Genomic DNA, 27,650 nt, shown 5'->3' on the forward strand with positions numbered 1-27,650 from the left:
ACCATTTGCAGTATTTTGCTGTTGTGACATTTGCATCTCAGGATGCCTAGGTGAGGTTCAGGATCCTTAAAGAGCATGTTTGCTTTAGGAATCGGATAACCCTACTCTCTGAGGAAGCTTTTGTTCCTTCTGTCCCCTGCCCTGGTGTGTGTTGACAGATCTTTTCATTTGTATATGCTCCTAAAGAATGTATTAGGTTGGGGTGCCTGGGTGGCTCCAATGGTTAAGCATCTACCTTCTCCCAGGTCATGATCCCAAGGTCCTGGGATAGAGCCCAGGACCCTTATCCACTTGGGCTCCTTGCTCAGCAGGGAGCCTGTTTCTCCCTCTGCCCGCTGCTCCACCTGCTTGTGCTCCCTCGTGGGCTTGTTCTCTCTCTTTCTCTGACAAATAAATAAAATCTTAAAAAAAAAAAAAAAAGAAAAGAAAAAAAGGAATGTCTAGGTCTCTGTAAATAAGTCCTATCAGTTATTCGCCAAAATCAGTGACTCTAGGATAATTTTAGTTATTTTAGGGTAAATGTTGAGATGGAAGTGTTGGGAAAATAGGAGATCTAGAAACCAGTCAGAGCATTTTTCCATTGCCCTAGTCTTTCTTCTACTTAAGCAGTATTACACAATATACAGATGCTAGCACATTAGTTTCTGCCATTTTTGGTAGAGTTCTTCTGCCAGATATCAGAGTGGAGTCCTTACATTTGGACAGGAGGAGGGGAGGGAGACAGACAGGGCTTTGGCCTCAGATGTCTGCCTCACAGATTGCTTTATAACTTTTCTTACAGTAGAAATTACTGGCTATGGTAAGATTTACTGTAATACTCTTTCTAATTTTAAGGCAAGTTCAGTGCACAAGTTCAGAGGGCAGGTTTAATGTAAATGACATCACAGTGCAAGTGGGGACAGCTTTTTTTTTTAAAGATTTTATTTATTTATTTGACAGAGAGAGAGATCACAAGTAGGCAGAGAGGCAGGCAGGGAGAGAAAGAGGAGGAAGCGGGCTCCCTGCTGAGCAGAGAACCCTATGTGGGGCTCGATCCCAGGACCCTGAGATCATGACCTGAGCCTAAGACAGAGGCTTAACCCACTGAGCCACCCAGGCGCCCAAGTGGGGACAACTTTTAAGTGGAGAGTCTTTTCACAGAAACTTCTGTAATATTGTCCATTTGTTCAAATCAGGTTTAAATATATATAATTTTATTTACTTGAAAATTATATTTAGCAGTCACATTTTTCTATATTAATATAGAATGTATTCATCTGAAAATAGATCATTTTTATCTATTTTCTAAAAAGAAAGACAAGGTACTTAAAAGCCATGCTGAGTGTCAGGGACTTTCAAAGCCTTAATGGGTATTTAGCAAAAAATATTTGGGAATATTAACTAACATTGCATAAGTTTGATTGATAAATGCTTATGTCTTTCAAATTTCTTTTTAATTTTTTTGTTATGAAATATTTAACTATAATAAAAATGTTTAAAATGATACAACAGAATCTGTGCACCCACTATTCACATATACAGTTATAAACATTTTGCTTTTTTTCCCACTCATTCAGCAAACATCAGTTGAATGTCTGCTGTGATCCAGGCACTGTTCTATCTGGCATTGGAATCTAGCAATGAGCAAAATAGACAAAAACAAGTAAATAAGTAAAATACGTATGAAATATGTTAGATAGTGGGAAGTTACAAGAAGACAAATACATTAGGTAAAAGGGATAGGGAATATCAGGGTGAGAAGAGGTTGCACTTTTTTTTTTTTTTTTTTAAAAGAGGGGGTGGATAAAGGCAAAGGGAGGGGGAAAACCTTAAGCAGGTTCCATGCCCAGCTCAGAGCCCAACCCAGGGCTCCACCTCACAACCTTGAGATCAGGACCTGAGCTGAGATCAAGAGTCAGACACTTAATGAACTGAGCCACCCAGGTACCTGAAAAAGTTGGACTTTTAAAATAGGTTCAGGAATGGTGTAGCTGAGAAGGTGACAGTTGAATAGAGACATGAAGGAAGGGAGAGTCTGAGCAATACCAGTATCTTAGTAAAGAGATTTTTAGGCAGAGAGATTAGCATGAAAGATGCAAAGTGGGAATATGCCTGGGCTGTTTGTGGAATAAGGAGGAATACAGTGTAAGTGTACAGAATGAGTGAGGCTCAGAGTAGCAGGAAGTAAGGACATGGAGGAAGGATTGTACAGATCATGCAGGGCGTTGAAGACTGTGGTAAGGACTGTAATTTCTTTAAGTGAAATGGGGGCTATTGGAAAGTTTTGAGTAGATGAATGAGATGATCGGACTTGTTTTAGAAGAATGATTCTGTTTGCCAGGCATGATGTTCTTGTAGTGAGGCAAGTCTAGATACATGGAGACCAGTTAGGAAATTGTTGCACTAATCCAACCAAAAGATAATAAGGCTTTAGACAGTGGAGTGGCAGAGTAAATTGCAATATGTAGTCAGATTTTAGATACATTTTGACATTAGAGATAATGAAATTTCTTGATGGATTGGACATGGGATTTGAGAGGGCAAGAAGAATCAGGGGAGCCCTAAGGTTTTTGGCCAAAGTGGCTGAAAGAATGAAGTTGCTATTAACTAGCATGAGGTGGGCTTCTGATGGAAAGATTTCAGGTAGGTAGATGAGTGCATTTAAGCAGCTTGAATTTGAGACTATTAGACTTACAGAGATGTCAGCGGGCAATAGGAGATCTGAGTCTAGAGTCTGGGGGAGAAGTCTCATGTAGAGATATAAATGTGGAATTTTCCAATATGTAAGTAATATTTAAAATCACGAAAATGGAGGAGAGGGGCACCTGGGTGGCTCAGTCGGTTAAATGTCTGTCTTCTGCTCAGGTCGTGATCCTGGGGTCCTGAGATTGAGCCCTGCGTTGGGCTCTCTGCTCAGTGGGGAGTTGCTTCTCCCTCTCATTCTTCCTCCCTGCTCTCTATCTCTTCTCTCAAATAAATAAATAAACTATTTTAAAAAAAAGGAAATAGAGAAGTGTATCAACAGAGTAATTACAGATAGGAAAGAAAAAGGGACCAAGCTCTGAACCCCAGGCCTCCCTGATTTGAGTAAAAAGAGGAGAAGGCGCCAGCAAAGGAGACTGGGAAGAAGGGACTGGGAAGCTGGAAGAAAATGGACAAACGTGTTGTTTTGGGAGCAGGTGAAGAAATGTTTCTAGGATGAACGCGATCAACTATGTCAGGTACTGTTGTTAAGGACAAATAAGGTGAGGACTGGAGATTGAGCATTGGCTCAGTCTAAATCTCAGGAGAGAGCTAATGGGAATTGACACATTGTCCTCCAACCTAAGCAACTCGGGAAAAAGGAATAGTGAAATCGTGTGAGGAGGATGCAGAGATGGAGTGGGTCAAGAGAGGTCTTTTTAAGGTAGAAATGACAGACATCATATGCTGGTTGACACATTCCTGGAAAGGAAGTAGGGGTCAATATAATAATGGGGGGTGGGGGGAAGATTGCTGGAATGCTGACCTTGGGAGGGATAAACTCAGTGCATAATTGGGGAAGCTGCCCTTAGCTAGTGGCCTCATCAGTTTATCCTTGGGAAGAGAGAAGGGTGAGTTGCTGGGCCCAGATGCACGTGACTGTCAAGAAGCAATAATGGGAGCTTACAGAAGGTCTTTTCTGATTGCTTCTATGCTCTCACTGAAAGTGAGGAAGGAAAAGGAGACATTGGAGTTTGAGGAGAGAGGAGACGATATAAAATAAGTAGCCACGTCAGTGGGAAAGTGAATGGATTAGGGAATGAGTGTGTTTGCTGGACAGCATTGAAGGCCCACTTGAGGCTCATGGTCTTAGATTTAAAGTGAAATTGGTCAGCCTGATTCTGTTTTACTCCAACCACATTTAGTTTAACAAGTACAGGCAAAGAGTAGTAGATGGTGGGTTGAATTTAATCCTGTTTTAGTACCCCTACTTCATATGTATATATCCATAAACTATATATACTGTTAGCTTATGTTCCTAAAATGTACGTAAATGGCATATCATATTGCAAAGTATTTTGACTTATTTTTGAAATGTATCCAAGTTGATAAATATGAATCTGTTTCATTTATTTTAGCTTCTGTATAATACTTTAAATGAATTACCCAGTTTACTTCTCCATTCTCCTGCTGAGATACATTTAGGTTTCTGTGTTTTCTTAGTGTTGCAAGTTTTTTCAGATATTACTGATTTCCTCAATACCTTAAATATTCTAAATACCTGTCATTTGTAATTATATACTTTATTTCTTTTCCAAGTCTTCACTTGTCTTTAATGATATTTTTGCCATCATCAGATTTAATATTTTAATAAAATCAAATTTACTAATCTTTTCATGTTTATATCCAATTATTTTTTAAAATTTTAATTGTGGCAAAATACAAATTTTTAATTTTAAAATTTTAAAACAAACATTATCATCTAAACTATTTTTAAGTGTACATAAATTGTATTAACTATATTCACATTATTGTGCAACAGGTCTCTAGAAATGTTTTATCTTGTAAAACTAAACTCTATACCCATTGAGCAATAACTCCTCAGTTTTCTCTCTTCCCAGCCTCTGGCAATCACCATTTTACTTTGTGTTTCTGTGAGTTTGACTGCTTTAGATACCTAATATAAATAGAATCATACAGTATTTATCTTTTGACTGGCTTACTTCAGTTAACATAATATCCTCTAGGTTCATTAATGTTATAGCATGTGATGGGATTTCCTTCTTTTTTAAGGCCAAATAATATTGTAATATATGTATATATCATACTTTGTTTATCCATTCATCCACTAATGGACATTTGGGTTGCTTCCACTTATTGGCTGTTGCAAATAATGCTACATTGAACATAGGTATACAAATACCTCTTTGAGATAATGCTTAAAGTTCTTCTGGATATATATCCAGAAGTAGAATTGCTGGATCATATGATTATATTATTTTATTTCCCCCATGATAATTTTATTTTTAATTTTTTTTGAGGAACATCCTTAATGTGTCCCATAGAGGCTGCACCATATTCCATTCCCACCAGCAGTGTGCAAGTGTTCCAGTTTTTCCACATCCTCACCCATACTTAGTATTTCTGCCTTTTTGATAGCAGCCCTCCTAATGAGTATGAGGTAATATCTCATTATAGTTTTTATTTGCATTTCTCTCATGATTAGTGATGTTGCACGTCTTTTCATGTGGTTTTTGGTTTCTTGTTTATCATCTTTGGAAGAATGTCTGTTGAAATTTTTCGCCTGGTTTTTAATCAGGTTGTTTGCTTTTTTCTTGTTGAGTTGTAGTTCTTTATATATTCTGAATATTAACTACTTACCTGATATGCAATTTATAAATTTTCGTCTTGTTCTGTAGGTTTTCTATTTTGTTTCCTTTGGTGCAAGGAAGTTTTTAATTTTGATATTGTCCCATTTGTCAGCTTTTGTTGCCTGTGGTTTTGGTATCATATCCAAAAAATACTTGCCAAATCTAGTGTCATGAAACTTTCCCTCTGTTTCTTCTAGGAGTTTTATATTTAGGTCTTTCACTTAGATCTTTAGTCCATTTTGAGTTAACTTTTGTATTTGTTGTAAAGTAAGGGTCCATCTTCATTCTTTTGCATGCAGTTGTCTATTTTTCCCAGCATCATCTGTTGAAGAGACCATCCTTTGCTTATCCTTTGCTTATCATTTCATTTATTTATGGTCTACTTATTTCAGATTTTCTATTTCTTCATGATTCAGTCTTGATAATTGTATGTTTCTTGACACCCTTGTTGAAGATCATTTGACTGAAAGCACTGTAAGGTTTATTTCTGGGCTCTGTATTTTGTTCCATTGCTCGGTATGTCTGTCTTAATTCCACTACAAAGATGTGTTGTTTACTGTAGCTCTGTAATACATTTTGAAATCAGAAAGTGTGACACTGCCAACTTTGTTCTTCTCTTTCAAGTTTGTTTTGGCTATTCAGGGTCCCTTGAGATTTCAAATGAGTTTTAATATATTTTTTTATTTTGCAAAAAAATGACGTTGGGATTTTGAAAGAAATTACATTGAATCTCTAGATTACTCTGAGTTTGGTAGTATGGACATTTTCAATATTATATCTTCTAATACACAAGCAGGTGATGTCTTTCCTTTTATTTCTATCTCCCTTAATTCCTTTCACAATATTTTATCATGTTCATTGTCAGGTCTTTTGACTTATTGGTTATTTCCTGATCATTTTATTATTCTTGATGCTATGTTAATTGAGATGTTTCCCCTTAATTTTTTTTTGGATTGTTTGTTGTTAATGTAAAGAAATGTAACTGATATTTGTATATTGATCTTATATTCTGTAACTTTGTTGTATGTCCTGATTCTAATCATTTTTTTTGTGTGGAATCTTTAGGGTTTTCTACGTATAAGATTATGTCATCTACAAATAGAGATAATTTTATTTTTTCCCTTCAATTTTGGATGTCATTTGTTTGTTTGTTTGTTTGCTTTTGCCTAACTGCGCTGGCTAGGACATCTAGTTCTGTATTGAATAGAAGTGGTAAGAGCAGGCTTCCCTTGTTCCTGATCTTAGAGGAAAAGCTTTCAGTTTTTCACCATTGAGTATCCTGTTTACTGGGGGATTTTCATATATGGCCTTTACTATATCGAGGTAGTTTCTTTCTATTCCTTCTTTGTTGTGAGTGTTTTTATCATGAAAGGGCACTGAAGTTTGTCAAATGCTTTTTCTGCATCAGTTGAAGTGATCATGTGGTTTTTGTTCTTCATTCTGTTAATGCAGTGTTTTGTGTTGATTGGCTTTCAAGTCTTGAGCTATCCTTACATTCCAGGAATAAGCCTCACTTGATCATGTCACATAAACCTTTAAATGTGCTGATGAATTTGATCTGCTAGTATCTAAGTGGGGTTTTTCTATCAGTCTTCATCAGAAATATAAGTCTGTAGTTTTCTTGCAGTACCTCTTGCTGACTTTGGTATCAGAGTAATGCTGCCCTCATCCAATGACTTTGGAAGTGTTCTCTTCAATTTTTTGGAAAATTGAGGAGGGTTGGTCTTACTACTTCTTTAAGGGTTTTTTTTGTTTTTGTTTTTGTTTTTTTTTTAGAATTTTCCTGTAAGCCATCTGGTCCTGAGCTTTTCTGGGAGGAGGTTTTTGATTATTGATTCAGTCTCCTTACTGATTATGTGTCTGTTCAGATTTTCTATTTCTTCATGATTCAGTCTTGATAAATTGTATGTTTCTAGGAATTTATCCATTCTTTAGATTATCCAGTTTGTTGGTGTATAATTGTTCATAGTAGCTTCTTATAACATCTTCTCTTTCATTTCTGATTTTACTTATTTGATTCTTTTTTTTTAATCTAACTAAGATTTTTTCAGTCTTGTTGATATTTTCAAAAAACCAACTCTTATTTTGTTAAAATTTTTCTATTGTTTTTCTTTTCTCAGTTTCATTTATTTATGGTCTACTTATTTCTTTCCTGCTGCTAACTTATGGTTTAGTTTGTTCTTCATTTTCCAGTTCCTTGAGGTGTAAAATTGGATTGTTGATTTCTTTGAATTTTTTAAAACAAAATCTCTTTTTATCTCAATGCAGTAAGATATTTGGTTTTCTTTTAAAAAAAAATAACACTTTAAAATTTTTAATTTACTGGGAATTAATTTTTGTATAAAAACAAAGTGAGTATCTTATTATATCTCTTTTTATAGGTTAACCTAGTTGACTAAACTATCATCAAATAGTTAATCTTTTCTCTACTGATTCGAAAGGTAACTTCTGTCATATGTCAAATTCCTATACACGACTTTCGAGTCTGTTTCTATTCCTATTTCTCTTCATTCAATTCCGTTTTTCTGGTTGCCTCCCTCTAAATCAAAATAAAAAATCTTAAAGGCTATGATTTTTGAAAGATGAGATCTTTCTCCTCTTCACATTTATCCTACCATTCTCTCTTCCTTTCATCTGACTCCTCACTGTATTCTTTATTCTTGGTCTTTTGTTCCTCCATATGCATTATGGAATTGAATTTATAAATTAATCCAGAAATAACTGTGATCTTTGGATATTGAATCTTCCTATCAACTAATGAGCATAAATGAATATTCATACTTTCCCATTTATTTAGTTATTTATTTCCTTTGATAATATTTTATAACTTTCTATGCTTTATACTTATATTATTAGATTCATTTCTATTAACTTTATTTATTCCTATCTAAAAAATTAGAATATTTATGTTTTTTTGGGCAACACATAGGAATGTTTTTGATCTTGTACATAGGAATGTTGCTGAATTCATTTTCCACTAATTTACAGATCCACTTGGATTTTTTATGTAAATGACTATATTAAGAGAAAAAATCAGAACCACCTTGTTACTAATGATGGTTTTATATCTTTGTGGTCCTCATTATCTTTATTTTGTGTGTGTTTGTGGGTCAACGGTTTGGTTTGGCTTTATCGTTCTGTCACGTTCATTTGTACATACTCTTGCTTTTTACTTTAAGGCTATATGTCTTGGGTTTTACAATTTAGTATAGTATTTACTGTAGATGAATTATATTGTTAGTTTCTAGTTGTTTATTGATATAAGTAAATTCTTATGCTTTTTATCTTTAATCACCTATGTAATTTATATTACTAGGATTTGTTGCTGAGTGTTAAACCATCTTTTAATTCTTGGAACAAACTACTCTCAGTGTTGTTGTTGTTTTACACTTTGCTAGATTTTGTTTGCTGATATTTTATTTAGGATTTTATTGTCAAATTGACCTATAATTTTCTTTTCTAATATTACATTTTTCTGATTTTGATATCAAGCTTATACTAACATCATGAAATGAATTTAGAATCATAAAGCACCCGGCTAGCTCAGTCAGCAGAGCATGAGACTCTTAGAATCATTTATGTAGATAGAAATCCTATTCCTCTGAATATTTCCTCTTAATGCACCTCTATAACTAACCCCTACCTCCTAAGTGAGTGTGAGTAGCTTTTCAAATACTTATTTAATTCTTTAAAAATATTTATAATAATATTTAGGTTTTCAGTTTCTTCTCGAATCAATTTTGGTAACTTATATTTTTATAGAAAATGTTATATTTTTCCTTTTTAGATTCTTTGGCATCATGTTCATAGAATTTGTTTATTTTTAAATACTGTGAGGGTAAGAATGTTTCCTTTTATATTATTAATATTATTGATCTGTAGCTTTCCTCTTTTTTTCTCTTGGTCAGTTTGCTAGATATTTTGCCCATTAGTCTTTTCTAAGAAATGGTCTTTTCTCAAGCTTCTCATTTTTTCTGTTTCTTTGCTGATGTTCCATTATTACTTTGGTTTTTTGACATTTTGAGTTTTTCTTTCATATGCTTTTTCTAAACTTTCGAGTTGGACCTCCAGCTTGGTAACAATCTTTTCATTTTTAATGAAACTGAATTTTAACAACAGCTTTAGAGATTTCTCACAGGTTCTGATATATGGCATGTTTACTATTATTCTAATAGTCTAATATTCATTGTGTTTTTTCTTTGGGCCATGAATTATTTAGAAATGGGTTTTTAGGTTCTCAAATAGATAGGATTTTTTGGTTATCTTTGCATAAATGAGTTCTAATTTTATTGCTTTGTTTGGAGAGCAAACTGTATATGATCTTATTTCTGTGGAATTTGAGATTTGCCTTGTGACCTATTATATGGTTGATTTCTGTTAATATGACATGTATGCCTGACAAGAATGTATATTCTCTGTTATAAAAGTTTTATGTATTCTCATAAACATCATGCAAATCTTCTATAGCTTCACTAATTATTTTCCTGCTTGACTGGTATATAAAAGAGATATGTTGAAATGCCCATTACAGTTGTGGATTTGTCCCTTTCTTCTTGAAGATCTCTCCATTTTTGCTTTATATAGTTTAAGGCTTTTCAAAAAATGTTGAGGGCATTCAGGTTTGGAATAGTATTATTCCCTAATGAAATGTTCCCTTTATTATTATGTAAAAGTTCTAGCTCATTTTAATAATCCTTTTTGCTGTAACATTTATTTTCCTGCTATTAATAAAAATACTCCAGCTTTCTGTTGGTTAGTGCTAGTCTGATATATCTTTTTCCATCTCTTTACTTTCAATATTTCTTTGTCATTATGTTTTAGGTGTGCCTTTTGTAAGTAACATATAGCTGGATTTTGTTTTTGATCCAGAGAGTTTCTATCTTTTAACTGGTGAGTTAAAATCTGTATATTATGATTAATAATATATTTTTACTTATTTCTCTTATCTTGCTCTGTGTTTCTCTTTATCACAGTTTCTCTTTGCTTTTCCCCCTCCTTTCCTATTTAGATTATTAGGGTTTCTTTATTTCATTTCTCCGTAATGGTCTAGAAGTTTTATATACTCTTCTATTCTTTTAGTGGTTATTAGACGTGAAGTTTTTAACTGATATGCTGACTTAACAATTATGTCTGTAATTGTCATGACCACTGCAAGAACATGGAATGTTTTAACTTCAATTATCCATCTCATTTTCTGTTTTATTGTTATTTATTATTTGATCCCATGTTGTGTTATATTCCCCAAATTAATCATTATTTTGTAATTTTCATTTTAAAATTCAATACTTGTTTAGATTTTCTCACATTTACCTGTTTTCTCTGTTTACTATTGCTTCTTACAACTTAACTCTTTTCTTGTGAGTTCAGTTTATTTCTGAAGTACACTCTTTAGATGTCTTTTTAACAATGCTTAATGAATAGTAAACACTCTGTCTTAAAATGCCTTTATTTTACATTGCATATTTATTGTTAATCTAGCTGTCATAGATAAATCTAGTTATGGGATGGTTTATCTTTTTATTTTAAAATAAAACATTTGCAAAAACAAAAGCAAAATAAATGTATGGATTAGGGAATTATTATAAGGCAAACTCTTAAAATCATCACTCATGTTAGGAAATAGGAATTTCCCATCATGGGTATATTTTTATTTAGTTTGCTTGGGACTTCTGCAGTATTTTCTCAACTATATCTTCTAGTTTGCAGATTCTCTCTTTAGTTGTGTCTATTCTGTTTAATCAGCCTGTTTTTTATTACTATATTTTTTCATTTATATAATTCTATTTGCTTTTTCATATCTCCCTAATCTTTTCTGTACTGCTTTGTTATTTTATGTATTTTCCTTCCTTTATGTCTTTCATCTTTTACAGCATACTCATCTTTTATAGAATGTTGTTCTGGTATTTCGAGTTCTGGTATTTGTTTGGTGTGAGGAGTCCAGTTCTCATACTTAGAAATGTTCAGATTCCAGGGCTTTGTGTATATGAACCCTAATCCAGCTAGGCTGTGGAAATTTCTCTGGTTGTCATGTGTTCCAGAGTAGCAGCATGTTGATCAGACTTTTTCACTTTTTCACTTCCCCATACCATGGAGGACAAGAGTTTCAGGCTCTAAATCTACAAAGGGGCACAAGCCTCGGAATTTGATTTCACAAGGGGAATATTTATGTGTTTGTTTTCTAAGCTAAGGCCCTCCCTTTGTGTAGTTACAGCATACGTCATACGCCTACCTCACTGGTTTTCTGCACCCTCTGCCACTCTCTGGCATCTAGGGACTCCCCTTTCTGGTGAGCATGGTCATAGATGGCTAGGAGTGCATTATTTACTTCTTTTTAAAAATTCAAACATTTCTAGATACTTGTGAGGAGATTTGTCAAAATTAGAATGGGAAAAAATACAGGAGGGAGGAAAAACTTCTCACTGGTGGATTTATATTTAACTTACAAATTTATCCTAAACACACAAGATTGGAATAAAACATTGGCAAATAAACACTAGGGATGATTTAACCTAGTATTTATTGAGAAATGCCTAAGAGTTTGACAGTTGAATTTGTGTTTGGATTCTTCCTTAGAAGGAAACCCGTTTTTTGTCCCATGCTTTCTGACTTTCTCTCTCTAAGAAACACTGAAACCTCCTTGATCAGCTGATCACTTAAGCACAAGAATACTCTGTATTATCTGCCAGGATGGTACACACACTCTTGCTTTTACCATTTTTACATTCAAGTAAATTCTCATTTACAATCTTTTAACTCTGTGCTAGCTTTAATCTGTAATGTTGCTTATAACATAGCGTGGACTTAAATGGTAAGTAGGTTGATTGCCTTTTCTCCTTGAGAAGACTATTACCATAAAGATATTTTGAACAAATAATAAACAACAGAATTTAGCTCTGTTATCCTAGCCTTTTTATATCATAGTTCATAAAATATTACCTAGAAATCTTTCCTTCCCCCACTACTGACCTTCTCCTGTCATACCTCATCAGTTTATCTTCCTGATAGAATTATTTGAAAGGCATTCAACGAACCCTCCAGATAACATGTGTCTTTCTAGGCAGATAAACACAAATTGAAAAGTAAATTAGAGATATGTTTACAGATGAAAGATAAACTCTCAGGAATTCAAGGCTGATACACTGTAAGTTAAAACCTAGAGGAAGCGACACTTCCATTGAGGAAGAGGAAGCAGTTACAGAATTGCAGGAGGCTAAAATGGTAATGTTTTAAAATAACAGAGAAACTTAAGAAATGCTTTGTTCACTATTACTTCTCAGTAACTGGAATTTCCCAACACTTAGGCTTTGATTTTTCTGTCTCCTGGAATTTCAATCAAATAAATAATTATTATATTAATGTAGATACTACCTACTCCCTTCCACCACCACCACCCCAAAAAACACATAAAACAAACACAAAACAGAAACCTAAAGTGAATTATGAAGGAGCTCAAAAATCACACAGAGAAGGTAGACGATACCTCGTTGAGCACTTAATGTGGTTCTGAGCTTTCCCTCTGTTGAGACAATCAAGAACTGAACCTCCATAGTTCTCATTGTCAGAGAAAGGAAGACATGGGGAGTAGTGGTGACTGTCAAACCTTTCTGGCACTTAATCAATATGATTTGTGTGTTTCCTACCCTCTTTATACTAAACTTATGAATGTCTAGTGTTTTAAAGAAGAGAGTACATATTTTCTTGATCCTCATCTAGTAAAGTTAAATCATTATCTCATTCTTAGAAGGAAATGTGTATGATTTCAAAATGGTTTGACATGGAGCTGCCTATAAATGGAAATGAAAGCTTATATTTGCTAAAAAGACTAGTTTTCTAAATAAAATCTAGAGAAGCAATCAGTCAAAATTCATTATCTTTTTACTCCTAAGCCAGTTTGGAGAATTATTTTTATTTTTATTTTCAGTATATCTAAACTTGATTGAGGATATAATGTTTTAAAGGTATCTCTTAAGATGAGATCAAATAATTAATACCCTGACTTAATAATTTTCATGTTTCTTTATGTCAGCTACACAGTGATTCTGGCTTATCCGAAAAAAGGCTATTGCATAATGAATAGTGTATTAACTAAAAACACTGGTTTTATGAAGTCTGGGGTTTTTTTGAAAAGTAATTTTGTAGTATTTCTTTTTTAATCACTCAGGAAACAGATGAATGCTTCCTAACACAAATTTTTTTCTAAGCATGTCTAACAAAGTTAAAAATTATTCATTACTTTTTATGCAGAAATTAAATAGAACCAATTTTATTTAGCTTTAATTTTTCTCATAGTTTAATACAAAATTATCATTTGGTACTGAAATGATGAAGCAGAGAGATAATATTTGATATATGGTTTATATTAGCTATTCAATCACATTATTCTACCAGGTAACAAAAAAGAAAATTTTCTGCAGATATAAACATAAGTAAATTATTTCTTTTAGTTTCTAGGGATAGTAATCTTTCAGCAAATATAGCACATAAAAAGAGGAAAATTAATCTTAAACCATATTAATTATATGATGTATCATATATGTCATATGACACATGACATATATATATAATAACTAAGTAGTTTTAATACATTTGTTACCAAAGTGTTTAAATAAATTCATTGTATTTATTTTCTCTGTGTTTAACTTGCCCCTAATAAAGTTAAGGACTTCTACTAATTCATTTTATAACATTGCTAGAGTAGTGTTCTTTACTTTTAAAATTGGTAAATAAGAGGAATGTGTATTTTTCTTAAGAACTGGCTTGTAGAAGAAGAGTAAAGTATAAATTGAAAAGTTTCCTTTAAAGTAATTTTGTAAAATATTTTAAGGGAACCAAAGTGCCTTAAAAACTTTCAGATACAGCCATAAGAATGTATTTTGTATAGAGAATTTCTTTCCCTATTTAGTATATCTGTATAATAATTTAGATATTTACTCTCCTTTATTTTATTGGGATGAGTCATATGACACGATTATTTAAAAATTTATTTTTTTTTAATCTGGACCTTTTTAAAGCTCTACAAAAGAGAAATAACTGTTTTTAAGAGACAAGCTTTTTCTAAAAGATAAACAGTTTTGCTCATTATTACTAAACATATGATTGGCAGTGCCAAACCTAAACAAAATAAGGTGGGAAAAAATACCCTTCCTCATTTTTCATCTTTGGGCTCCCTATTCTCCTTCTTAGAATTTGGTCTCTTTTTTTCCCTGAAGGTTTCCCAGTGTTTTCCCAATCTTGCCTATCTGGAAATAAAGTCTTAAAGTATTAAACAGTTCTTGTTACTCTACTAGGACTATTTGAGGTTTTGCAAAAAGAATGGTACAAGAGACCAATAATTGAAATATACATACAGAGTGCAAAAAAGAAGAGCGGATGGATGAATGGATGGTTGGATGGATGGATGGATGGATGGGAGGGTTTCAGGCAAAGGAAGTCTTTGGACAGAACATGCACCCAGGACTCACTATGGAGGTGATGATCTGTCCTGGTGAGAAGGACATGTAACCAGTCCTTGTAACCTTGTAACCAGTAACATGTAAAATTGACTTTTTTGTCATTTGTCTGGCTTGAAATCAAATACCTTTTTGTTTGTTTGACTATTTAAGGCTGAAAGAGCATATTCCTTTTGTGGGACTATTGAATACATGGCTCCGGATATTGTCAGAGGGGGAGATTCAGGCCATGACAAGGTATGTTCTACACTTCCTTATATCTTCATAAAATGTATAATAAGAACCCTAGTTAATAACTCAGTCCAGTCTCTTCAACAGAGGCCTCTTTCTGGTATTGTCTTACCTTCATTGTTTTCTCTCCTTTGCTTTGTATACATGAACACATTATGATATCTAGTGTTTTAGAAGAGAAAGATAGACTTTGTTGATTATCTCTTCAACAGAAATAAGCATTGTAACAATCCTTGGAGAAAGAAAAAATCCTGCGTTCAAGATAGTCCAAGTTTGTTTTCCTAAGTCCTCTAAAAACTTCACTTCCCTTTGTATGTGCAAAGTGAAGATTGTAGAGGAAGCACATGAGCAGTTTTGTTATAAAATCTAGGTCACCTATTTTTTCTTTCTGTATTAAAGGGTATAGATTCTTTAGTGCCATCTTAATGGTTTTGCTGTATTAACAATTTTCTCTAAATAAGGAATTTTGGCTATTTTTTTGTTTCTCATCTTCCCCTCTCCCTCATCCCCTTTCAGAATCCCACTCATTCAACCCAGATATCTTCGGTGTGGCGAATCTTTGGTCTCCTTACTAATGACTAGTCATATACTTAAAGCCTGTTCTTCAAGTTGGTGTGGTATTGGTTTGAGGCCATATGATTAGGAATCTGATTATTGATCTGTGTCATCTCAACAGCTGGTTTGCAATCCAACAGCAAAACATTCTGAGGGTCCTGGCTCTGGCGGCAGTAAGATGGCTTGTATGAATAAAATAATTGAATTGCTACTTTCATTTGCTTCCTGGTATTCTTGGAAACTGTTTTCCCTAGCAGCTTGATAGGAATTTATAACTTAAAATTTGAAAATTACCTTCCAAGACCTAATGTAACCAATTTTTAGAGATGAAAACCTTATAGAACCTCCTAGAATTTCTGTATACCTGAGGTCTGGAATACAGCTAGTGAATAAATACTCTTTCCTGTTCATGGAACAGCTTGATGACTTTGAGTTCATTACTTGTGACAATATATGCAAAGTGCTTATCAGTGGCTTCTGGCTCTACACTCTATGACTGCAGGCGCCTGATCATGTTTTATGTCATCATTATGCATTTTTCTTTAAAATAGTTCTAGGTTCATAAATTTTGTATCATCTCTCTGAAAACTTTTCCCTGAAATTTGGAAGCAGGGTTAAAAATTTTAGCTTCTAGTTAATATCTTACTGGTACAAGCTTGTGCATTCAACAGATATTCAAATCTTGGCTTGCCTAATTATAAAAAAACTAATTTCAGGATTCTTTAAATTATATATAATTTGCTATGTTCTTAGTTCAGGTAGCTGCATTTATAAATTGGTTTCCCATTTAGATCTCATTTTATCTTATATTATTTTAAGTCTTCATGTTTCCCACAATTAAAGACTCACATAAATGAAGATATATGTGATAGGTCTTTTAAGAAGAATTGATTTCGGTGGTTATGAAATATGATATCAGTAGATGGGATTTTTTTTTCATTTTTGTTCTTTGAGTTCAAGGAATTTCATAATATTTGGGGGGGCTAAATAATTAATAAAAATGCTGAGGGCACGTGGGTAGCTCAGTTGGTTAAGCCTCTGCCTTCGGCTCAGGTCATGATCTCAGGGTCCTGGAATCGAGCCCCGCATCAGGCTCCCCCTCTCTCTCTGCTGCTCTGCCTACTTGTGATCTCTAACTCTCTCTCTGTCAAATAAATAAATAAAATCTTTACCCCCCCCAAAAAAAAACTTTCTAAAAAAAAAATGCTGAATGTTCCTTTTTTTCCCCACGTCATAAGTCTAAAGTTTTTACTTAAAATTTTTAAAATTTGGGGCACCTGGGTGGCTCAGTTGGTTAAATGACTGCCTTCAGCTCAGGTCATGATTCCAGAGTCCCAGAATCAAGTCTCACATCAGACTACCTGCTCAGTGGGGAGTCGTCTTCTCCCTCTGACCCTGCCTTGTCTCATACTCTCTTTCTCTCTCTCACTCTCAAATAAAAATAAAATCTTTAAAAAATAATAATAAGTAAAATTTTTTAGATTTATTTAAAATTAAACATTTTTTAAATTAATCAAAGTAAAACCATTACTTAATGATTTAGGAAATAATGAAAATACCTTTAGCCCCTTGATTGACTTCACTGTGTTTAAACTGTGTTCTGAGAATACCCGGATATTTGTTCTCTAAATGTCCTTTTCTTGCATGTGCTTCATTTAATACTCCTTACATAGAAAGCTCTATACAGAATCTTTTTGTTAAAATATTTTTCAAATAGATAGTTTTATTCTGTTTATTTTTCTTTCTTATAAAATATATATTCATAGTCTATAAAATGACATTATTGTTTTATAGGCAGTTGACTGGTGGAGTTTAGGTGTTCTCATGTATGAATTACTAACTGGAGCATCTCCTTTCACTGTCGATGGGGAGAAGAATTCCCAAGCTGAGATATCTCGGTAAGACTTAACAAAATAAAATGAATGTATTGTTTTCTCAAAGAAGCTGATCAAATTGCTGAACTCAAGGCTGATAGAAAAGAATTTTTTAAATGAGGGTAGACAAAATGATTTCCAAGTGGTAAACATCCATTTATATTCATATAGAATGTAGATCTATAACATTTGCATTTCTTTCTATTTTATGTGCCCACTTAGATCTTAAGTGTCATAAGGATAGTGTCAAAATTTTTATGTGCTCCAAAGCACTTGACACATTATCTTAACCTAGTACATCATATATTGGGAAGTGTATTTGTTGGACACTTTTTTCCCCACTCTGTATCAAATGTTATTTCTTTGCAAATAAAGACAAAGTAGTGATGTTTTCCACTTATGGATATCTAGGCTCAATAGAAACAAGTACCATAAAATCACCCTCCTGTAGGTTACCCTAGTAGCATTGTTCTGTTCTTTTCTTCATAGCAACTGCCACAATCGCAGGGTGACATATGTGTTCATAGTTATTGGATTAATGTCTATCTGTCCCACTAGATTGTAAGCTCTGAGAGCAAGGGGCATGTCTGGCTTTGATCTTCAGGACTGTCTGCTCCTGTGCCAGCATAGTGCTTACCGTGCAGAATTCAATAAATATTTTTGGAATGAAATGGATGATTGAACAAATAAACACACAGTGATAGAACATTATACTAATTACTAGTTATGTTTTTGTCCTGTTTTTACTTGAATTTCATAACTTTGAGAACAGATTTGACATTAAAAATTAAAATTGAGACTTCCACCAAGATGGAATAACAGGGACCGGATTTACTTTCCTGCCTGAAACAATTTTTTAAATGGGCAAAATATATGAAACAGCATTCTCGAAGACATTGAGCATCTAGCAGTGAAGGACAGTGAACAAAGAGAGACGGAAAATAAATGAGGTGAGCCCTCTGATTGCCCAGCTTACCGCCTTGAGAGAGTATCCAGGCTGCAGCACAGGGAGGGGAGGTCCAGGCAGAGCTGAGGACACAGAACTGAGTCCAGGAGGACCGGGCAGCTAGAGTTCATAGGGCAGAGTCAGAGAGATAGCCAGAGACTTGCAGAAGGTTCCCCTTGGGTAGTCAGTGAAGTATTGGTAAGCACTTGTGAGGGAGGGAGCTGTTCAGTCTAGTTCATATGTTACTTCTCTAAACTGATCTGTAGATTGATCACAGTCACAATGCCAGCAGGATGTTTTTGGGTTTTTGTTTCTTTGTTCGTTTGTTTCCATAGAAGTTAACAACGTAAAATTTGTAGAGGTACGTAGAAGACGTAGAATAGCCAAATCACCTTTGACAAAGTAGACCAAAGTTGATTTCAGGGCTTATAAGCTACAATAATTAAAACACTGTGATGTTCATATCGAGATAGACAGTCATCAGTGAACTAGAATAAAGAGTCCAGACCAGAACCACACAGATATAGACAACTGTGCTGTGTTTTGGTTTTGGTTTTGTTTTTACAAAGGTGCAAAGTCAGTTTGGTGGAGAAAAGATAGTCTTTTCAACAAATATTAGAACCATTGGCTATCATATGGGGGGAAAATGAACTTCAATAAATACTTTGCACTTTATAGAAAAATTAAAAATGGGTCATAGGCCTAAATGTAAAATCTAAAACCACAACATTTCTGGATGAAAACATAAAGGAAAATCTTTGTGACCTTGGATTAGACAAAGATTTCTTAGACAGGACACAAAAAGTGCAGTCCGTAAAAGAAACACTGATAAATTGGACTTCATCAGAATTCTATACATGTGCTGCTTGAAGGAAACCAAAAGAGTGGAAAGACAAGCCTCAGACTGGGAGAAAATGACAGCTCCTGCATCTGATAGACGACTGGTGTCCAGAATACATAAGGAACTCTCAAAACTCAAGGGGAAAGTAACCCCTCTGTTCTGAAAAATGGGCAAAAGATCTTAATAGTTCCCCAGAGAAGATATATGAGCGGCAAATAAGCACATGAAAAGATGACCAACATCATTAGTCTTAAGGGAAATGCAGACTAAAGCACATGAGATGCCATTGTGTACTCACTGGAGTGGCTGCCAGAGAGCTTAATTGTCAAGGTTCTCCGGAGGACCAAAACCATTAGGGTCTCTCTCTCTCTCTTTCTTTCTCTCTCTCTCTCTATATATATGTGGAGATGTATTATAAGGAATCAGCTCACATGATTATGGAGGCTGAGAAGTCGCACGAGCTGCTATCTGCAAGCTGGAGACCCCATCCTGAGAATAAGAGGATCCTGTGGGTGTAAATCGCAGTCCAGTGGCAGAAGACCAGCATCCTGTGTTAGGCAGGCAGCAAGGGGCTGAATTCTCTCTTCCTCTGCCTTTTTTTTTTTTTTTTTTTTCCTCAGGTTCACGAGGGATTGGTAGCTGCCCACCCACACTGGGGGGAGGATTCTCCTTTACTGTGTCCAAGTCAGATGCTAATTTCATTGAGAATCACCCTCACAGACACACATAGCAGTGTTAAATTGGGGCAACCTGTAGCCCCGTCTAGTGACACTTCAAATTAACCATCACAAGTCCATCCCTGTCAATTCGGCAGCCATGCACTTCTCCTTAAACTGAACTGAATCTCCAAATAAAGACAAAAGCGCAGTCATAATTCCACCAAACGTGATACAGCTATCCTACATACAATGGAAAACCCACAAACTCCCTACATAAAATCCTTAAGAGATGTTTGCTCTTCTTGAACTCTCATAACTTAGATACTATGATAAAAATTAACAGTTCTTAAAGGCCATGATATAAAGCCAGTGCATCTTGTATTACATGAAAAACAAATAAGAGAAGACAACAAAGATATATTGTAACATCTATATTAAAATGATTTATGCACATATATTCCGACACAGATATATATTCAAAACAAAATGAGGAAATAGAGCAATTTTTATAATTGGTTATGGGATCATAGGTGGTATTTAGAACTACTTTCTTCCACTACCCACTATATATTCCCTTTGTCTTCAGCAAGTACCTTGTGGGTGACCCAGACAGTCATTCCTAAAGAATCCTGGCCTTTAGTACTTCTGCCTAGATTGGGTTGTTACAGTTTTCAGTTGACCTTAGTCACAGGGCATGGTAATATTAATAGATACCTTAAGAGATCTCCTGTATTTCAGACACTCTTCCTTACTTTCATTGTGCAGTAGTAGTCCAGTTTCCCTTGGTAGTGAGGATCGATCCCCCAGCTGCTCCAGAAATCCCTTTTTTGCTAATTGATTTAGAGGCACAAGGAGCCCAAAGTAGCTGGGTGGCCATCTTCATTTCTAGCTCAATGGAATCATTCATTGCGTTTCTCTTGGTGGAAGCATTCCTTTTCCTAGAACTAAGACCTCTAGGCTAGCAGAGCAAAAAGTCAGCGGAATAGGAAGCAAACGTTTTGCCAGTGAGTCACTTGGGAGTAATAGTGAGTGGTGCCATTCCCAGTTCCACCCCATTATTCCTGGGTCCATGAATCCTGGTATGGAAGAAACTGCACCATGTATTGGATGCGTATTCAGAGCATTTACAGCCTTCTGCAGAACCTTGCCAGAGCCCTGCAACATAGCGCCACCTAGCTGTTCCACTTCTACCAAGATGGCGGAGAGCTTGGTAAGACCAGTGAATTCCAGGAGCATGGGCCCATGTACACTTCTTTTGCTGTGAAGTGAGTTTCTTGATTAGAAGCCATGCTGTGTAGAATACCATGACTGTGCATAAAGCATTTTGTAAGTCCTCAGATGGTCATTTGCAGGGAAAGTAAATCCGTATCTGTGGTAAGCATCTATTCCAGGTAGGGTGAAACATTGCTCCTTCTGTAATGGAAGCAGTCCCATGTAATCAGCCTGCCACCATGTAACCGGCTGACCACCCTGGGGATTGGTGCCATATTGGGCACGCGGTGGTGGTCTCTGCTGCAGGCAGATTGGGCACTCAGCAAGAGCCATAGCCAGGTCTGCCTTGGTGAAGGAAAATCCATGCTACTGGGCCCGCACATAACCTCCTTCCTTACTACCACGGCCACTATGTTCACGGCCAACATGATAATAGGGTTGACTGGAGAAAGAAACTGATTGATTATCTACACAAGATCATCCTATTTACTTGATTTATTAACATCCTCCTTGCTGAGTTTACCCTTTGGTGACCATTCTCATGGGACACAAATATCTCTCCATTTTTCTCCCCATTCAAAGAGACTTATCCATATACCTCTCTTATTCATATATCGTTGTCAACAAGACTTCCTTGTCACCAATATTCTGATCTTACTTCTTCCAAGTTCCTGACCATCCAGCAAAACCATTGGCCACTGCCCATGAGTTGGTATAAAATTGCACATCTGGCCATTTCTCCTTCCAAGCAAAGTGAACATCCAGGTCACTGCTCCAAGTCGTGCCTTCTGGGAAGATTTCCCTTCACCATGTCCTTGGGGATGTGCCAGAAGGGAAATTATAGTGCTGCAACTGTCCACTTGTGGGTAGTGCCTACGTATCATGCAGAACTCTCTCTAAATGAGGCCTGAGCCTTCTCTTCTCTGTCAGCTATCATAGGAACCACCTGTGGCTTCATAAATGCAGGCTCGGAGAGAGAAGAGATTGGAGCAGGAGTGGGGAGAGTGGGCATCTGGGGCGCTGATGCATGTAACTTGTGCCTTTAGGACCTGCTCAGGTCCCATTTCGTGCCTCCTACCTTCCATCTGATGAGGGAGTGCTGCTGATGGATCAGATGTCACGCAATGTATGACAGGCATCTCAGGTCTCATAGAAGTGTTCCGTCTCTATTTAGGCCCAGTAGCAGACCAAGAGCTATTTCTCAAAAGGGGAGTTGTTACCTGCAGAAGATGACAGGGTTTTGCTCCAAGATCCAAAGGGACCTGCTAGAGGTTCCCTGTCTTCCACTGACACCTCAGGCACTGTCGAATCTGCTGGAACATATGGCCCAAGGGTAGAGCAGCTTGACCAGCAACCTGAACCTGTTGCAGAACTGTCTCTTGTTCTGGGCCCCACTCAATGGCAGCTGCTCAGGTTACTTGGAAAACAGACTGGAGTCCTACTCCCAAAAGAGGAATATGTTACCTCCAAAATCTAAAGAGACCCACTAGGCATTGTGCCTCTTTTTTAGTTGTAGGAGGAGCCAGATGCAACAACTTACCCTTCACCTTGGACATGCCCCATACCCCCAGGCCCCTAAAAATCACTAATCTAGAAGGTCCCTAAATTTTGATTCAATTTATTTTCCACCCTCTGACATCCATTCGTCTTCCCAATCAGTCTAGAGTAGTTGCTGCTACTTGCTCACTGGGTCCAGCCAGCATAAGGTCATCAATATAACAGATCAGGGAGATACAGAAGAGAAAGGTGATCAGGAACCTTGAAATCTACATTAAGATGTAGGGCTGGAGAGTTGATGTACCCTTGAAGTAGGACAAAAAGTGCACATTGCTGGCCTAGCTAGCTGAATACAAGTCCTTCTGGTGGGCCTTATAGTCACTGGTAGAGAAAAAGGCATATGGCACATGACTAGCTGCATGGGGGGGGGGGGGGGGGTGAATTTGCTCAAGCAACGGAACCACGTCTGGTAGAGCTCTGCCGTTGAAGTCCACCAGCTGGTTCAGTTGACGATACTCCAGTGTCCTCTCCAAGATCCGTCTGTCTTCTGCACAGGCCAAATGGGTGAGGGGGTGGGTGGCGGTCACCACTCCTACACCTTTCAAGTCTCTGATGGTGGCACTGATCTCTGCAAATCCCCAGGAATGCCATATTACTTTGGGTTTTACGATTTTCCTAGGTTGAGGCAGTTCTAATGGCTTCCATTTTGCCTTTTCCACTGTAATTGTCTTCCCTCCACAGGTCAGGGAACCAATGGGGGAATTGTGCCTGCTGCCAAATAGGTCTCTTCCAATTACACATTCTGGAACTGGGGAAGTAACCACAGAATGGCATCAGGGGTCCACTGAAACCACCCTGAGATGGAGCTGAAACTCCCATGGGTCATCTGACCTCCATAAGCCCTGATTCTGGTGTGCCACAGTGATGTTTGGGGTCTCCTGGAATTAGTGTCAGTTGAGAGCCAGAGTCCAATAGTCCCCAGAAAGTCTGGTTAATTCCTCTTTGCCAATAAACAGCTCTTCTGATAAAAAGCTGTAGCCCCTTCGGGGAAGGCTGGGAGAAAGATGCACAGTATCAAGTTTCAGAGTCCTTCCTTAAGGCGCCCACCTTCCCCTTCCTTCAAGAGGTTCTGGGGTATATAACCGTCTCAAGTGTGAGCATTGACTGAGGGGCAGTTAGTTGACGGGCGGAGGTCAGAGGAGACGACAAAGGGACACCAGGAACCTTTGGAGGGTGGTTGGGTATGTTGTGGTTGTGGCAATGATTTCACAGGCGTCTACATCTGTCAGAACTTACCAAAGCGTATGTTTGTGTGTGGGAAGTCTACTGTGCATCAGCTTTACCTTAATAAAACTGCTAAGTTTTTCTGAACATACCTATTACAGGACAGATGAGTAAGGAAATAATTTCTCACTATTCCAGTTCATTTAATTCCAAAGGGATCAGTAATATTTGTTAAAATCATAGTTAAAGTCATTAATTTAAAATTTTTTCTTATGACTCTGCTTATTTTAAATGGGTCTCTTAACAGTTTGAAAATGCCTCAGAATTATAGGAAACCTTGGTCATGGCCATGAGCATTTGGGTCCCTTTGCAAGGTCCTACCTGTCATGGTGACAGATGCGAAGGGCAATCTTAACCTGACAGCATGAAATAGTGCCTCCTCTGACTGATTTCCCCCTCTGTGAGTCCACGTCCACAAGCCATCTTATAGTTTTCTTTTCCTTCCTAGGACTACCTGCAGGGAGGTAGTATGTTGCTGATTATGAAGGCAGGAGTATTCTAAACCAAGCGATGGTCAAATTTAAATTGCTTTTATTGCCCTTAGATCAATCATTTGGCATTCTGGTTTGAGAAAGAGGAAGAACATGAATCAGTGTGTCTAAAATCTTAAAACTAGAACATATTTTTCAAGAACTTAAATAGGATTCTTGCCCTTTAATGAACTAATTATCCATTTTGTCATGTTGTTAATAATTTTCTTTAAAGCTTATTGTTAACCTGTGATTTCATGGTTTTTGGTTGTTACTGAAATTTCTAGCAGTATAATAATTAAGTTATCCTACACTACCTTTTCCTTTCACAGTAGTGATTCTGACTGTCTTCCTGGTGTAAAGTCTTTCATAGTCTGTTCTTTTAACAATATGCACCATTCGATTTATATACAATGGGCTATTGTTCAACCATAAAAGAGGATGAGATTTTTGTCATTTGGAACAACACGGATGGACCTAGACGTATTATGCTATGTGAAATAAATCAAACAGAGAAAGACAAATGCCATATGGTTTCACTTATATGTGGAATCTAAAAAGCTAAACAAGCAAACAAAAAAAGCAGAAACAGACCCATAAATACAGAAAACAAACTGGTGGTTGGGGGAGGAGCGGGCATGTAGAATGGGCAAAACAAATGAAGGGAACTGAGAGATAGAGACTTCCAGTGATCAATGAGTAAGTCATGGGGATAAAAGGTACAGCGCAGGGAATATGGTCAGCGGTGCCGTTATAGTGGGTGGTGACACAGGTCACCACACTTGGGGTGAACAGAGCACAGCATACAGACTTGCTAATCCCTACACTGCACACCCCAAACTAATGTAACATTGTGTCAGTTCTCCTGCAATTAAAAACAAAAAACCCATAAATTTAAAAAGTGAAAAAGAAATGTACCATTCTGATAAATGTATCATTCTCTTGTCCCCTGTCTTAATTAGCCAAGGGCTTTTTTCATCATTGAATTCTTCCTTCATGTTGGTGCTTGTCCCTGAACGCTGCATCCTTTCTCGAGCTTTTACCTGAGCTGCTTCAAAATAGCATCTACTCCAAGTTATCTACCTGCCTGGAACTGTTTGTGGGTAGCCTAAAACCAGAACAAGAATGTTTTTCTGGTATATCAAATCTAAAACCCAGTAAGAATTTAGAAAGAGAGGAAAATTTTCTCCCTGCTATACAAATCCCTTCAGCGGGGTCCCAGTGGTCCTCTCCCTTCTGGGTGAGTGCTGTCACTAAGCAGATGACACAGTCATGTGAGGTATTTTCAGGGAAGCCCCTTCCATTACTGAACAACTTCATTTGTATAAAATCTTGCCTCCTTTAACGTGAGCTGAAATCTGCTTCCTCTAACCTCTGCATGTCAATGCTGTCCCCTCCTCTAAAGAACATACATGAGTTCTGTTTCTTCCAGATGTTGCTTCAGAGATTTGAAGATCGTTTTACCTACGATAAAGCTTTCATTAGCTTTTCTGAGCTTGGGTCTTATTTTTATCTCATGTACATAGCGTGCTTTTCTTACTTGTCTGTCTCCTACTAGCTTTGATTCCCTTTCTGTGAAGAACCCCTTCTTTTTAGGCTCTGGATTACTGCTGCGTGGGAAGGTGTCATCCTTCACTAGCCTGGGGCTTTGTAACCCATGGTCGTTGAATCCTGTGTCCTCCCCTGGGAATCAGGCTATAGAGAGTCTGTGCACCGTTCTCCTGTCACCTCTGACAGCGTCGTTTCTTTGCCTTGCTTTCTCTGACTCTGAAATGTTGAGAATATATGAGATGTTCATTTGGCATTTCACAATCCGTCAGTAAAATATGTTTTGTGAATGTGTCTCATTGTACTATGATAAGCATAATGTTATAGAAAGTCAGGTCTCAGTCTTATCAAAATAATAATAATATTTGTGGTACAATTTAGGTCAGGGGTTAGCAAAACTGCATCCAGCCAGATCCATTCTGCTGCCTGTGTCTGTATGGCCTATGAGCTCTGAATGTTTTTACGGTCTTGAGGGGTTGAAAAAGTCAAAAGATGGACACTATTTTATGACAAATTCCATATTGTATGGAATTTGAGTTTCACTGTCCATTAGTAAAATTTTGGTAGAACACAGCCATGATTCTTCATCAGAGTATGATCTCTGACTGCTCTGGGGGCCACTGTAGCGGAGGTGAGTAATTGCCCCAAAGACTGCACAGCTTACAAAGCCTGAAGTATTTATTGTCTGGCCTTATATCGGTTATCCCTTATCTCTTGCTAAGTAAGTGCCTCAAAATTCAGTGGCTTAAAACACATGCATTAACTCTCTCAGAGTTTCCGTGGATGAGGAAACTTAGCTACATTTTCTACTTCCGGGTCACTCACAGGCTGTAATCAGAATGCTGGCTGGACTGTAGTTCTCTCAAGGCTCACCTGGGAAAAGATCGCTTCCAAGCACATGTGGTTGTTGGCAGATTCCACTCCTCTGGGCCATTGGACCGAGGGCCCCCATTCCTGGCTGGCTGTTGGCCAAAGAGCACCCGTCAGTTCCTCACTACATGGCTGCTTGCTTCCTCAAAGCATGCAGGCTGGAAGGGAATGGAAAGTCTCCAGGAGGCTGAACTCTTTTGTAGCCTAATCATGAAAGTGGCATCCTGTCACCTTTATGAACAATATTGTTTATAAGAAAGTCACTAGGTCAGGGCGCCTGGGTGACTCCATTGGTTAAGCGTCCAACTCTTGGTTTTGGATCAGGTCGTGGTCTCCAGGTTGCAAGATGCAGGCCGGCACAGGGTTCCACACGCAGCGTGGAGTCTGCTTTGAGATTCTCTCTCTGCTCCTCCTGCTCGTGCTCTCTTTCTCTCTCTAAAATAATAAATAAACCTTGGAAAAAAAGTCACTAGGTTCTGTGCACACCTGAAGGGAAGAAATGACACAAGGAGATTACTGTGAATATAAGGAGACCATCCTTACAAAATGTTTGCTGACCTCTGGGTTGGGTAACTGTCCTCCCAAGGAGGATCTCTCTTTAGGTAATTACTATAGTACACTGATTTTGTGTGTCGTACTATAGTTTTCTAAAGCAAAATTAAAATAGTGATTCTGTTGGATTATTTTATTCTAACCATGTTGACTAGTCAGTAACACCTTGAATGAACTCATTTCTATTTTTTAAAATTCTCTGCTTATAGATGTCTTGCTTTTAGAGTTATGCATAGAATAACTAGAACAAGCATCATTTCTTACCCTGTTCTAAGAGATCATTTTTTCAAACCCTTGGCTTTCATATCTTTCTTTCATTTTCATGATAAAGTCCTTAATCAGCATATTTT

At 36.8% G+C, this 27,650-nt stretch overlaps 1 protein-coding gene across 3 annotated transcripts in view; it reads left to right on the plus strand.

Annotated features, from left to right (window-relative positions):
• RPS6KA5 (ribosomal protein S6 kinase A5) overlaps positions 1-27,650 on the plus strand; it is a 183,519-nt gene that overhangs the window by 119,887 nt on the left and 35,982 nt on the right. The window contains exons 1-3 of one of the 3 annotated variants that reach the window (XM_059373523.1): positions 10,142-10,202; positions 14,915-14,998; positions 17,342-17,445. In XM_059373523.1, coding sequence (XP_059229506.1) covers positions 14,954-14,998; positions 17,342-17,445 — 149 coding nt within the window. In that variant the 5' untranslated portion in view covers positions 10,142-10,202; positions 14,915-14,953. Of the gene's footprint in view, positions 1-10,141; positions 10,203-14,914; positions 14,999-17,341; positions 17,446-18,262; positions 18,372-27,650 lie in introns of those variants that run through there. The other 2 variants (XM_059373522.1, XM_059373524.1) reach the window with 2 other exon arrangements.

This window comes from Mustela nigripes, chromosome 13 (genome assembly GCF_022355385.1).
Source record: "Mustela nigripes isolate SB6536 chromosome 13, MUSNIG.SB6536, whole genome shotgun sequence".
NCBI lineage: Eukaryota > Metazoa > Chordata > Mammalia > Carnivora > Mustelidae > Mustela > Mustela nigripes.